The sequence below is a fragment of the Balaenoptera physalus genome (genome assembly GCF_965194825.1).
Source record: "Balaenoptera physalus genome assembly, chromosome: X".
Lineage (NCBI taxonomy): Eukaryota > Metazoa > Chordata > Mammalia > Artiodactyla > Balaenopteridae > Balaenoptera > Balaenoptera physalus.
In genome coordinates, this window is record NC_138903.1 from 44,439,790 (window position 1) to 44,455,511 (window position 15,722).

The window sequence follows — 15,722 nt, forward strand, 5'->3', positions numbered from 1 at the left end:
CCAATATCCAGGTACAAGAAGCATAGAGGGTCCCAAACAAGATGAACCCAAACAGATGCATACCAAGACATAATAATTAAAATGGCAAAAGTTTAAGATAAAGAATTCTAAAGGCAGCAAGAGAAAATCAAAGAGTCATATATAAGGGAATCCCCATAAGGCTATCAGCTGATTTCTCTTCAGAAAACTTGCAGGCCAGAAGGTAGGACATGATATATATATAAAGTGCTAAAAGGGAAAAACCTGCAAGCTAGGATGCTCTCCCAGCAAGATTATCACTTAGAATTGAAGGAGAGATAAAGAACTTCTCAGACAAGCAAAAACTAAAAGAATTGAGCAATACTTAACCTACCCTAAAAGAAATGTTAAAGGGTTTTCTCTAATTGAAAAGGCTATAACAAAAAGTAAATTTCTATGGGAAAGGAACAAATTCCACTAGTAAAGGCAAATATATAATAAAGGCTGAGGATCAACCAATTAAGTAAGCTAGTACAAAGATTTAAAGAAAAAAATGTAAAATCAAGTATAACTACAATAAACTGTGAAGGGATAAACATGGAGATGTAAAATATGACATTAAAAACACAAAATGTGGGGGGAGGGGAGTAAAAAAAGTAGATATTTTAGAATGTGTTTGAACTTAAATGACTAACAGTTTTTAAAAAGTAGATACAGTCGTAGGTCAACATATAGGAACCCCTTGGTAACCACAAATTAAAAACCTACAATAGATATATAAAACTAGAGAGAAAGGAACACAAGCAAACCAAGAAAGAAAACCATCAAACCAGAAAGGAAGAAACTAAAAGAAGAAGAAAAGAACAGAGAAGTACAAACACAACCAGAATACAAATAACAAAATGGCAATAAGTACATACCTATCAATAATCACTTTAAAGGTCATTGGACTAAATACTCCAATTGAAAGACATAGGGTGGCTGATTGGATGAAAAAAGAAGACCCATCTATATGCTGCTTACAAGAGACTCACTTCGAGTTAGACACACATAGACTGAAAGTCAGAGGATGGAAAAAGATATTTCATGTAAATTGAAACGACAAGAAAACAGGGGTAGTAATATTCATATAGGACAAAATAATCTTTAAAACAAAGTCTATAACAAAAGATTAAGGGTATTATATAATGATAAAATGATCAATACAATAAGAGGATATAACACTCTTTATCATATACACACCTAATACAGGAACACCTAAATATATAAAGGAAATATTAACAAACATGAGGGGAGAAATTGACAATAATACAAAAATGGTAGGGGACTTTAACACTTCACTTATTTTAATGGACAGATCATCCAGAGAGAAAATCAATAAGGAAATGGTGTCTTAAATGACACAATAGAACAGTTGGACTTATCTACAGGACATTCCATCCAAAAGCAGCAGAATACATATTCTTTTCAAGTGCACCTGGGATGTTCTCCAGGACAGATCACATGCTAGGCCATAAAACAAGTCTCAACAAATTTAAGGAGATAGAAATTATATCAAGCATTTTTTCTGACCACAACAGTATGAAACTAGAAATCAATTACAGGAAGTAAAATGGAAAAACACAAACAGGAGACTAAACAACATGCTACTAAATAAACCAATGGGACATAATTCAAAAAGAGTCATGTACCACAATGTTCACTGCAGCTCTATTTACAATAGCCAGGACACGGAAGCAACCTAAGTGTCCATCAACAGACGAATGGATAAAGAAGATGTGGCACATATATACAATGGAATATTACTCAGCCATAAAAAGAAATGAAATTGAGTTATTTGTAGTGAGGTGGATGGACCTAGAGTCTGTCATACAGAGTGAAGTAAGTCAGAAAGAGAAAAACAAATACCATATGCTAACACATATATATGGAATCTAAAAAAAAAAATTTAAAAAGGTTCTGAAGAACCTAGAGGCAGGACAGGAATAAAGACACAGACATAGAGAATGGACTTGAGCACACAGGGAGTGGGAAGGGTAAGCTGGGACAAAGTGAGAGAGTGGCATGGACATATATACACTACTACCAAGTGTAAAATAGATAGCTAGTGGGAAACAGCCACATAGCACAGGGAGATCAGCTCAGTGCTTTGTGATCACCTAGAGGGGTGGGATAGGGAGTGTGGGAGGGAGACACAAGAGGGAGGAGATATGGGGATATATATATATATGTATAGCTGATTCACTTTGTTATAAAGCAGAAACTAACACACCATTGTAAACAATTATACTCCAATAAAGATGTTAAAAAAAAAGATGGGACAATGATGAAATCAAAGAGGAAATCAGAAAATACCTTGATACAAATGAAAATGGAGACACAACATTCCAAAATCTGTGGGATGCAGCAAAGCAGTTCTAAGAGGGAAGTTTACAGTGATACAGGCCTACCTCAAGAAACAAGAAAAATCTCAAACAACTTATATTACCAACTAAAAGAATTAGAAAAAGAACGAAAAAAGCTCAAAGTCATCAGAAGGCAGGAAATAATAAAGATCAGAAGGAAATAAATAAAACAGAGACCAAAAAAACAATAGAAAAGATCAATGAAACCAAGATCTGGTCCTCTGAAAAGATAAAATTGATAAACCTTTAGTGAGGCTCACCAAGAAGAAAAGAGAGAGGACCCAAATAAAATAAGAAATTAAAGAGGAGACATAACAACCAATACCACAGATATTCAAAAAATCATAAAAGAATACTATGAACAGTTATATGTCAACAAATTGAACAACCTAGAAGAAATAGACACATTTCTAGAAACATACAATCTTTAAAGATTAAATCAGGAAGAAATAGACAATCTGAACAGATCACTAATAGTGAAACTGAATTTGTAATTTAAAAAACTCCCAGCTAACCAAAATCCATGACTGGATGGCTTCACAGGGGAGTTCTACCAAACATACAAAGAAGAGTTAATACATATTATTCTCAAACTATTCCAAAAATTGAAGAGGAAGGAACACACTGTAGTTAATCCATACTTTCCATAAATATTTTGAGTGAATGCATAAGTAAATGGCTGACTGAATTATATCCCCAACACCTAACACAGTTTTTGGTAAATAACTGCTAATTGAAATGTCCCCAATCCTGAATGATCTCATCCTTATCAAGCCCATGGACTATACAAAAGCTTCTCTCTGGGTTTAGCCTATTATTTCAATGTGTAATAAAGATGTTGGCCTGAATTATAGCTAGGCAGTTGTTACCTCAAATCGGGGTACATCCATTTCAACTTGTCCTCTTAGCAGTGGGGTTTGTCTGGGAGTCTCCCGGATCATCACACTCCATCTGAAATGAAGTTTAAAGACAGATATTTAGGGCTCTGTTTCATCACAGGTTGGCACCAATGCTTCACATGTCACGAAAGGGGTCAAAATATTTATGTGATGGGTAGGAATGAGTTGTAGGGGATGCCCAAGTTATCTCAGGTCACGTGATCTCAAGGTATACCCCAAGAGAGACCTCTGCTTCATGACTTCTCAAGGCCAGTGTGATGGAAGGAATTCCACCACAGAGTTCTCAGAGAGCAGTGCTTCTCAAGCAGTGGTAACTACCAAGGTCACCTGAGGTGCTTTTGTAAAATACACGTACCAGGGCTCTACCCAAGACCTACTGAATAAGAATATTTGTGGGGGCTTCCCTGGAGGCGCAGTGGTTGAGAATCTGCCTGCCAATGCAGGGGACATGGGTTCGAGCCCTGGTCTGGGAAGATCCCACATGCCGCGGAGCGACTAGGCCCGTGAGCCACAATTGCTGAGCCTGCGCGTCTGGAGCCTGTGCTCCGCAACAAGAGAGGCCGCGATAGTGAGAGGCCCGCGCACCGCGATGAAGAGTGGCTCCCACTTGCCGCAACTAGAGAAAGCCCTCACACAGAAATGAAGACCCAACACAGCCATAAATAAATAAATAAATTAATTAATTAATTAATTAAAAAAAAAGAATATTTGTGGTAGGGCCCAGCTTGGTACCTTGAAAAAGCTCCCCAGGTTATCCTTATGAGCAGTCATAAATCAAATACTATGCCCCCACATAGAAAGTCTTTCTTCTCAGAAGATTGGAGGGGGAATACTGTCTCTTCTCTAGGACACAGATAATCCAGGCCAATTGTTTATGAGCCCTCTTTTTTTGAGTTTCTTTGAGTACCTGATAAAGCTATAGAATAGTTTCTATACTATCCTAGAATAGAACAGAAAGATGGAAACTTTCCCAAGGAAAAAATATGCTTACATGGATAATTAGCTATGCAATTTGAAGGAGGTTTATAGAACCCTTGAAATTTACCAATGGGGGCTCCTGCTCTAGGATCTTTTAAGTTTGAGGAGGGGCTTCAGTGATGTTTAAAGGATACACAGTAGACCCTGGCTTCTTAATAGGCAAGGTCCCCCAAATTTCCTTGCACCGAAGCCAGAAAGGCAATGAAGCTCTGTGAGGGAGTTTAGAACATTCCTGATTGAGATGATGTAACTGGGAGTAACTGGCAAGGGAATGAAAGAGCCACAACGACCTGATCTTTCAGCTACTCACCTGTCTAGAATCCTCACACCAGCTTGCTCCACTCTGTTGAGGATGTTCAGAGGCGATTTGTTTTTGTTCCAGAATGCACCCCAGCCAAGGACACGGGCCAGATCATTACCGGTTCCAAGAGGGATGACTGCCAGCTGACACTGCAAGAACAAAACCAGGCACCCTTTTCAGACAATCCTACCAAGATCCACCCATAAAAGAACCCAGAGGGTGCTTTTTGGGAAAAAAAAATATGGTTTCAAAACTAGTGGCAATAAGGGACCTATGATTTTAGGAAGTGTAATAGGAAGATGTTTGAAGTTGAGTGAAATTTTCCCTAAGGAGTTGGATCCCACTCTTGGCAATACAGAACCTACTCAGTAAGGGGAAAAGTTGCTGGAATATGACAATATTTGTAGCCATGCTTATAAAAGAGAAATATAGCCACAAATTTCTATCTAGGCTGGGCCAAAGAGGTAAGGTGCCTTAAGGAGATAAAGCTACTGCAGTCAGAAGAGCAGGGGGCTGCTTAGGGAGGGGGTGAGAGGTAGAGGAGCACTTCTGCTACTCTAGAGACTCAGGGAAGAAAGTGGCCTCAGGAGGGGTAGGGAATTGGGGGCTGAATGCTGCCTGATGCCACTTCTTTTTTTCTTGCTTTCCTCCCCTTCAAATCTTCATTTTGGGGCTTGGGAAATAGAGCACTGCTCATTTTTTTCTGCTAACTTCCTCTTTCTTCCTTCCTACTGTTAGATAACCAGAAAATGGTATAGGTGAGCAGGCTTAGATTGGGAATCTACCAGTCAGGTTGACTGTGAAACCAGTAGGAAACGTGTATTTTATAGACAAGGAGAGTAAAGACCAGGGACTTCTTGGGATAAGCAGTTCCACACCGCCAGTCTCTTTAGCAATGGTTAAATTAAGTCAGCTAGGGACTCACCCGTTCCTGTAATCCAAAGGCATCAATCAGAGATAAGACCCAGCTCACGCTGCCGTCTCCACCACAAACCACAATGCGAAAGCGAGCAAAGTTCTTGAACATGCAGAGTCTGGAAGGAAGAGGGGAAAGGGGAGTCATTTCATGAGCTGATGAGTTTTACAACTCTTTCTTACAATGTGCCAGGAGCTAAGGACTGCTGCTTCTGCACCCTGCTATCAGGCTACCTGTTTCCTTTCCCTTAACCCCTATCTCTCTGTGTACCTAAGATCATAGGGAATGCTCCCACAGGCAATCCTGGAGATCGGGCCTTGCCTCAACCTACACTCTTCTTTGCCCAACCTTGTTCTGGAAGTTACTAGTTGCCTAGCCTAATCTACTTGCTGAGACCCAGGAAGAATGTCTTGCACAGTTGCCAGTGGGTTCACAGAAACCAGGGCTGAACAGCCAGATGGTCTCTAAATAAAACAGGCCTGTAGTAGAGATGTATCTACTTGCCCCCAAGAAAAAGAGTGACAGGAAAGGTGGAAAATAATATCCATTTGCCTCCTCCTCTGAAGTCAGGAGACATAGTTACCTTTTCCAACTGGAAAAGGTGAAGCAAATCTGAGAGCAGGACATAGGCTTGAAAGGATTTCTGGGAGAGGGCTAAAAGTCCTCCAGCCAGCCAACTCAAGATGCTGTGGAGTTGTGTTTGTGTCCTGACTTGAGAAAATAGACCTTTCCTGCCCAGGTACTAGAACTAATTATTTCAGGAAGCCTATCCTACTCTAGAATGTGTAGAGGGGGGAGTCCCTTCTATACCCGTAACTACATCCCTTACCCCATGCTTACCCGGCTTCAGGTCCACCCTTCGAAAGGTCAAACACTTGAGACGGGTTAAGGTATTGCTTGAATTTCCGGAGGAAGACGATCCCTTGGTGATCGCCGCTTTTGGAGTTGATGAAGATGAGAAGGGGGCATGAACAGGCTGAAGACCAATCAAGATTCCAGAAATCTGGACATACTACTAATTGGCCTAATAATGCATACAACAGAAAGAAAAGGGAAAAAAAGAAAAGGGCCATTTAGATGGAAGCAAGGCATGACAACATCAAATTTTACAAAGACTTTTTAAAAACAGCTTTACTGAGGTATAATTGATATACAAAGAACTGCATATATTTAATGTGTACAATTTAATGAGTTCAGACATATGCAAACACCCATGATACCATCACCACAATCAAGATAATAGACATCCAACACCTCCCACAGCTTCCCTGTGCCTCTGAGACTGAGGAACAGAGGGGAAGTTAGACTCAACCCAAAGGGGCTTTTATTTAAGAAAACAACAACAGCTGGTCTTTGCCCAGCTGTTGCCAGGTAACCAACATTTGCTGAGCAACTACTACATGCCAATCATCATGCTACATACTGCTAGGGGTCTAGCTCTTGCCCTCAAGCTGTGGAGACAGATTCATACACAGCAGTGTATTGGAACACAAGGAATAAAAAAAACTGGTGCCACAACCAAAGATCAATGAAATGTCAAGGGAAAACTGAAGAAGGAGAAGGTTGAGAGCCCAGGAGGAAGATCAGCACACCCAACTTGTCCTCTCTCTGCCTGGGATAGCTCAGTTCTTACACTGAGAAGATACAAGGTCAGGAGAGATGGGGAGAAAAGGCTACCTTTCAGCCAGGAGCTAATGACAGAACATATCAATGTGGAGTGAAGAAGGGAGCTTTAATCACTCCTCTAAAGTTCTGGCAGAGCAATCTAAGTTATCATACCAATTATCAGGGAAACAAGACTATAGGGAAATTGTCTGGACAAGAGAGAGGCTTTAAATAATCCCCAACACTGAAGTTCCCCATAGAGAAGTGGAGTTATAGCAGTCTAAATTGCCAAAGCCTGCCAGCTCATACTGAGTCGTAGAGCCTGTTGGCAGGGAGACAGGCTGTGAGCAATGGCCTCATAGGAGATGCTAGACAAATTGTGAGCCTCCAAACCTCTGAGCTCGTGGCTTGCCAGGGATGCCCCAGCAAAAATAAATGCAAAGGGAAAAAAGCATGTGGCTTGCTCCTGAATGGTGTGTGCCATGGGGAGAGAGGCAAGTTGAAGTGTCCCATTTGTTGTAGCCTGGGTAAAAGGGAGCCTGAAGAGGAAGACTGCTGACTTGAGCAGATTTCATGGCTGTTTTGCCTGGAAAAATCTAAAGCAAACTTCCTCTATGGGCCAATTTCTACTCACTGGCCAGTGGAGCTTGAAGACCTCCTGAGCCAGCTAGCCTGTCATGCACCAAACCTTCAGGGCTTGCCAGGGCTCATAGCTACAAGGGGAGTCTGCTATGTCCCTTCAGTAGCATAGCTTGGAAGTAGTTACCCTCCCTGAACATGTTATCCCTTTTCAACATTTTTTTACAAAAAATATGTTAACACAATGGTAGTTAAGACATTCATTCATTCATTCAACATATATGTATTGAGGGCATTCTTTGTGCCTGTCTTTGTTATGTTCTGATATACAGTGATGGACAAGATAGAAATGATCTTTGCTCTTGTGGAATTTATATTCTAATGGAAGGATGCAGACCATAAATAAATACACAAATAAATATAGAAAATAATGCCATATGAAGAAAAATAAAGCAGGGAAAGGGGAATGGAGACTTAAGGGGGTGTTGTTTTAGACAGGTGGTCAGGGATGGCTTCTCTGGTGAGATGACATTTGAATGAAGTGAGGTAATGAGCAATGCAGATATCTGGGGGAAGAGTTTTTTGGGGGTCAAGAGGAAGAATAAGAACCCACCCAGAGAAGGGAGACTGCCTGGGATGTTTGTGGACAGTGAAGAGAATAGCATGGCTGCTGTGGAGTAAGTGAGGGAGAGAGGTGACGGCCCACATAAAATGACAACAAGATGTTAGACGAATCCTGTGAACAAGGTGACAAAAATGGATGGTATTGTGGCCTGGAATATAGTGATATTAGGCAGATTCATAACCAGGTAAATGATCATGTCCACAAGGTTGCTTTTGAATAGGCTGATGTTAATTGTAAGGGAATGGCCAGTACTATTCAACAATTTTAACCAATTCAAATAAAAACATGGAAGGCTAGCTTGTCAACTTTGAAGTACCCAAAGCGGGAGGGAGAGCCACTGGATGACAGAATCAAGATTGAAAAATGACCTTAACAGGCAGTAGGGTCAAAGTCAACAAGCTGAAAAGGGGATAAATGTGAAGCTTGGCCTTTAGGCTCAAGGACATAAGTTGCAGCAGAACAAGACAATAGGAACTTGGCTTGGCAGCATCAAGCGTGAAAAGGGCTTAGGGGATTTACTTGACTTTAAGCTCCAGATGAGTCAACAGTCTGAAAGAGCTTAAAAAAAAAAAAAGATCGTGCTTCTTTGAGCTACGTTAATACAATCACAGTGCCCAAAACCAAGGAGCCAACAGTCCCTCTCAAATTTGTTCAGTTCGTACCACAGAAGGATGCTAAATTAGCATAAGGTTGGCTTCCTGTTCCCCTTCCTGTATTTTAAAATTCTCTTTTACAGATACCAACTCATTTAACCCTCATAACGCACTTGAGTACAACTTTTATTCCCTATTGGCGGAAAACAAATGATAGATGAGGCACAGAGAGGTTAAGTAACTTGCCCAAGGTCACACAGTTAGTAAATGATGGAGTATGCTCCCGGGAGTAGTAGTATCAGCATCATTTCTTGTAAGAAATGGAAGTTCTTGTGCCCTACCCAGATCTACTGAATCAAAAGCTCTGGGGCAGGGGCATAGGGCCTAGAAATCTGTGTTTTAAAAAGCCTTCTGGGTGATTCTGAGGCATTCTTGCATTTGACAAATACTGCATTATACTGTTTTGCCCCCATATGAATCAGGGACCCTGTCTTAGTCATATCTTATTCTCTACATTGTTCATCACTGAGCCTTACATATATGCAGTATTCAGTAAATGTATTAATGAATTCATGTAACAAATCTTGACTGTGAATATACCATGTATCTGGGTTTGAGTTAAGTGCTAGTGATACAAGAGCTCACAGTCTGGAGTGGGAGATATACATGTGACGAACTATAATATAGTGTGTTAAGTGCTCTGAGGAATGTGTTCTGGGTTTACAGCAAAGGAAGTAATTTATTTGTCTGGAGAAATGGGGAGGGGTAATTACAGAAGCTTTTAAACAGGAGACAATGTTTGACATTGTTCTCACCCTCTAGGGTGAGAGAAGAAATTTACCAAGCAGATCGGGTAGGAAAAAGGGAAATTAGAAGACATCAGAAATTAGAGTTTGTTGACTGAATAAATAATGAATGAATGCTAATCAGCAATGGCATGTGCTTCCTCAGAAAGTCATCAAATGGATGCCTCCACCTTGGATGCTGGAGAAGGGATTCCCTAGCCTGGCCAGAGGGTTGGACCAGATCATCTTTAATGACCTCATCATCTCTAAGATGGGTGGGACTTCCCAACAGGGAACATTAAAGAGTGTGTTTGCCTAGGCCAAGAAGCCAGAAAGAGTCAAGAAATATGGAGGTTTCAAAAGATACTCCTAAGAAACCACAGGCCAAGTAACGCTTGATAGAAAGAAGGGCTCTCAAGAGTGACATTCAATTGGATCAAGATTGCAGATGACTAGGATGAAAGGCTAAAAGCTAACTCATGGGGTATTGTATGAGACATTACGCAAAAAGAATGGCTTAGCACAGGTGCTTCTAAGCAATAATATGTCATTGGTGGAAAGCAAAAGAAAGTAGTAATGCTATTAGTTGACCAACTATAACAAGAATAAGAAATGATATAAGATGGGAAAAAACAAACTAAAAAACCCAACTTCCACAAGAACACAGAACCTGTTGGGCCAATTACAAAGGAGAGGTGGCAGCCCCTTAACACCTATTTGGGGGTGATTATAAGATGCTGAGGCAGCCATCCTTCAGTCTGTCCAAAGACATCTTCCCCAGGTCCCTGTGGGGTGAGCAAAGTCTCAGATTCAAGACTTCATTGACTTTCATTAGCAGCCTGAGTAGACTTGGCTGACTAGTTTGATACTTTTCCATCTTGCCCCTAGGCCCTTCTTTCTCCTAGCCAGTCAAGTATCTCTTATTTACCAAGTCATCAATCTCATCATCTCTCTAGTCAGCTATCTGGTAAGTGACTCTATGTGGATAAATATTTGAGTAGCTCTGAGAATAATATATGCATGCATCCCTGAGTAAGGGATGTGTGTCTGTGCATGTCATTATGGGGACATATGAGTATGCTTGCCCACAGAAAACTGTGAGTGGCTCATTCCATGTACCAATGTCTGTCTGTATCTGTGTTGGGGTTGGGAAATGAACTGGAAGAGACTAGAGTGGCTCAGAGTGTATGTACATGTATGTGCACACGGGTATACGTGTGCTGTGTCTAGTTCTAAAAGTGTTGTGATGGTTACAGGAATCCTTGCCCCCTTCTGTTCTCTAAGGAAACTGTATAGTCTTCTTTATTTTCCCTTCTTTGCTCCCAGCTAATGCTGGCTTTTCCTTGGCAATGAAGTAGGCAGCAAGCAAACAAAATTATTTCATGGATTATCTACTGTCTGGAAATCATGAAAAAGCTGAAATCAATTCTGATCATTTGGAAACAATTTTGACAGAGGCTACAAAGAACATGCCCACATACATATACACCATAAACAGTATTCACCATCCCAAAGGTCTAAAGAAAAACATGAGCTGTCTATACACATATGCACACTCGTACTCTCAGAAATGTTTGATTGGTTGACCAGATTAATTTAATTGCAGTCTTTTTCTCTAGGCTTTGCATCTTCCCTCCCTCCCCAATGTATTAAAGTTTAGCTACTCACCATCACCCTTGGGGTCGCTGAGGGCAGTGGGAGGAATGACTGATGATCGATGACTTCCAAACCAGCATTCCTTGGAAAACCGTCTCCTGCAGTCATCATGCACCTGGAACAACAGGAGAAGAAAGAAAAAACTTGAGTGGGGTGAGAAAAGGATAACATAGATCAGCATTTTGTCCCAATACCAAAATTTAAGTGCTCAGTATTCAAAACTCCCTTTCTGAGATTTGGTGCCATACACATACCCCTGACTCAACCTCTCTTTCCACCCTGAGCCTGCACCATCCCTGAGTGTGACCTCTGAACTCTGTTCCTTTCAAAGGTGGATTTCAGAAGATACCTATCACAGGCACTGCATAGATGCCAGTCCTAGGGCACAATTTTAGTGGCCTACAGAATGGGGACTTTACTTGCAGTATAAGAGTGCAAATCCTGATAACATGTTGATATGCTTCATTCCTTACAACAACTGTGTGCTGTAGGGAAGACATATTAAGTTTGTTTTAGAAATGAAGAAACCAAAGCTCAGAGAGGTAAAGGATCTTGCTCAAGGTCAAACAACTGGGAAGTGAAAAGACTGAGACTCTGCTGCCTTCCCCACTAATGGCATATTTCCCAGATTTCTGATGTCTTCAAGCATCACTTCCTGGAAAACTACACAGTTCCTAGAAGACATGAATCTGGCCTAATTATGCAAAACAATTAAAAGAGATCCAGAGGACAATCAGAGTCATCTTCTTTTTTATTACAATATAATTGAGATAAGCATTACACTAATTTCAGGTGTACGGCATAATGATTTGATATTTGTATATACTGTGAAATGGTCACCACAATAAGTCTAGTTAACATCCATCACTATACATGGTTACATTTTTTTTCCTTGTGATGAGAACTTTTAAGATTTACTTTCTTTTTAAAAATTTTTTAAAATTTTATATTAGAGTATAATTGATTAACAATGTTGTGTTAATTTCAGGTTATACAGCAAAGTGATTCAGTTATACATATATATGTATCTATTCTTTTTCACATTATTTTCCCATTTAGGTTATTACAGAATATTGAACAGAGTTCCCTGTGCTATACTGTAGGTCCTTGTTGGTTATAAGATTTACTTTCTTAAGGAACCCTAACATCATACTAAAGGAATCCATCAAAACACAAGGAAAGAAACTGGGAGGAGAAGACAAGAACAGAGAAGAACTACAAAAACAACCAGCAAACAATGAACAAAATAGCTATAAGTAAATACCTATCAATAATCACTTTAAATTTAAGTGAACTAATGTTCCAATCAGAAGACATAGAGTGGCTGAATGGATACAAAAACAAGGCCGATATATATGCTGCCTGCAAGAAACTCACTTCAGATCTAAAGACACGCACAGACTGAAAGTTATAGGATAGAAAAGGGTATTCAATGCAAACGGAAATTAAAAGAAAGCCACGGTAGCAGTACTTATATCAGAAAAAATAGACTTTAAAGCAAAGACTGTAACAAAACAAGGAAGGACATTAAATTATGATAAAGGGGTCAATCTAACAAGATGATATAACATTTGTAAACATTTATGCACTCAACAGAGGAGCACCTAAATATATAAAGCAAATATTAACAAAAATAACTGAAGAAATAGACAGAAATACAATAATACTCCAGTTACATCAATGGATATATCATCTGACAGAAAATCAATAAAGAAACACTGGCTTTAACACATTAGATGAGATTACCTTAATATATACACATATAGAACATTCCATCAAAAAGCAGCAGAACACACATTCTTTTCAAGTACACATGGAAAATTCTCCAGATACATCACATGTTAGGCCACAGAACAAGTCACATTAAATATAAGAAGATTCAAATCATATTAATCATCTTTTCTGACAACAACACTATGAAACTAGAAATCAACTACAAGAAGAAAACTGGAAAAAACACAAACACGTGGAGACTAAACAACATGATGCTAAACAACCAATGGTCAGTGAAGAAATCAAAGAAGAAATAAAAATATACCTTGAGACAAATGAAAATGGAAACACAACTGTCCAAAATCTATGGGACATAAGGTTAACAGCTGATCTTTCAGCAGAAACTCTGCAAGCCAGAAGGGAGTGGCAGAACATATTTAAAGTGATGAAGGAGAAAAACCTACAACCAAGATTACTCTACCCAGCAAGGATCTCATTCAGATTTGATGGAGAAATTAAAACCTTTACAGACAAGCAAAAGCTGAGAGAGTTCAGCACCACCAAACCAGCTTTACAACAAATGCTAAAGGAACTTCTCTAGGCAGGAAACACAAAAGAACGAAAAGACCTACAATAACTAACCCAAAACAATTAAGAAAATGGGAATAGGAACATAAATATCGATAATTACCTTAAATGTAAATGGATGAAATGCTCTCACCAAAAGACAAAGACTCGCTGAATGGATACAAAAACAAGACCCATATATATGCTGTCTACAAGAGACCCACTTCAGATCCAGGGACACATACAGACTGAAAGTGAGGGGGTGGAAAAAGATATTCCATGCAAATGGAAATCAAAAGAAAGCTGGAGTAGCAATTCTCATATCAGACAAAATAGACTTTAAAATAAAGACTATTACAAGAGACAAAGAAGGACACTACATAATGATCAAGGGATCGATCCAAGAAGAAGATATAACAATTGTAAATATTAATGCACCCAACATAGGAGCACCTCAATACATAAGGCAAATACTAACAGCCATAAAAGGGGAAATCGACAGTAACACAGTCATAGTAGGGGACTTTAACACCCCACTTTCACCAATGGACAGATCATCCAAAATGAAAATAAATAAGGAAACACAAGCTTTAAATGATACATTAAACAAGATGGACTTAATTGATATTTATAGGACATTCCAACCAAAAACAACAGATAGATCATATCTTGGGTCACAAATCAAGCCTTGGTAAATTTAAGAAAATTGAAATCGTATCAAGTATCTTTTCCGACCACAATGCTATGAGATTAGATATCAATTACAGGAAAAGAGCTGTTAAAAATACAAACACATGGAGGCTACACAATACACTACTTAATAACAAAGTGATCACTGAAGAAATCAAAGAGGAGATCAAAAAATACCTAGAAACAAATGACAATGGAGACACGACGACCCAAAACCTATGGGATGCAGCAAAAGCAGTTCTAAGAGGGAAGTTTATAGCAATACAATCCTACCTTAAGAAACAGGAAACATCTCAAATAAACAACCTAACCTTGCACCTAAAGCAATTAGAGAAAGAAGAACAAAAAACCCCCAAAGTTAGCAGAAGCAAAATCTATGGGACAAAGCAAAAGTATTCCTAAGGGGGAAGCTCATACTGATACAGGCCTACCTCAAGAAACAAAAATCTCAAATAAAGAATCTAAATATACATTTAAAGGAACTACAAAAAGAAGAATAAGCAAAGACCAAAGTTAGAAGAAGGAAAAAAATAATAGATCATAGAGGAAATAAATGAAATAGAGACAAAAAATACAAGAGATCAATGAAAGTAAGAGTTGGTCTTTTGAAAAGATGAACAAAATCAAGAAACTTACTTAGCCAGGCTCATCAAGAAAAAAAGAGATTACCTAAATAAGTAGAATCAGAAATTAAAGAGGAAAAATTACAACTTGACACCACAGAAATACAAAGGATCATAAGAGAATACTATGAACAATTATATGTCAACAAATTAAACAACCTAGAAGAAATGGAAAAATTTCTAGATCATATAATCTTCCAATACTGAATCATGAAGAAATAGAAAATCTGAAGAGGCTGATTATTAGTAATGAAATTGAATCAGTAATCAAAAAAATCCCCCAAAACAAAAGTCAAGGTCCAGATGGCTTCACAGGTGAATTCTACCAAATATCTAAAAAGACTTAATATCTATCACTTTCAAATTATTGCAAAAAATGAAGACAAAGGAATACTTCCAAACTCATTCTACAAGGCCACCATTACCCTGATACCAAAACCAGACAAAAACACTGCAAGAAAGAAAATTACAGGCCAATATCTTTGATAAATATAGATACAAAAATCCTCAACAAAATATTAGCAAACCAAACTTAACAGTACATTAAAAGACTTATACACCATGATCAAGTGGGATTCATTCCAGAGATGTGAGGATGTTTTAACATCCATAAATCAATAAATGTGATATGCCAAACTAACAAAAGGAAGGATAAAAATCACATGATCATCTCAATAGATGCAGAAAAACATTTGATAAAATTCAATATCAGTTTATGATCAAAAATTCTTAACAAAGTGGGTATAGAGGGAACATACCTCAACATAATAAAAGGCCATATATGACAAACTTGCTGTTAACATTATATTCAATGTGAAAAGCGGAAAGC

At 38.9% G+C, this 15,722-nt stretch overlaps 1 protein-coding gene across 3 annotated transcripts in view; it reads right to left on the reverse strand.

The window, feature by feature from the left end:
• The window catches only part of DGKK (diacylglycerol kinase kappa), a 171,299-nt gene that overhangs the window by 41,245 nt on the left and 114,332 nt on the right, over window positions 1-15,722 (reverse strand). For all 3 annotated transcript variants that reach the window (XM_082445122.1, XM_082445121.1, XM_082445123.1), the window contains exons 8-12: window positions 11,313-11,415; window positions 6,298-6,481; window positions 5,467-5,575; window positions 4,551-4,690; window positions 3,233-3,314 (exon numbers count right to left, since the gene is read on the reverse strand). In XM_082445122.1, the coding sequence (XP_082301248.1) occupies window positions 3,233-3,314; window positions 4,551-4,690; window positions 5,467-5,575; window positions 6,298-6,481; window positions 11,313-11,415 (618 nt within the window). The remainder of the gene's footprint in view (window positions 1-3,232; window positions 3,315-4,550; window positions 4,691-5,466; window positions 5,576-6,297; window positions 6,482-11,312; window positions 11,416-15,722) is intronic.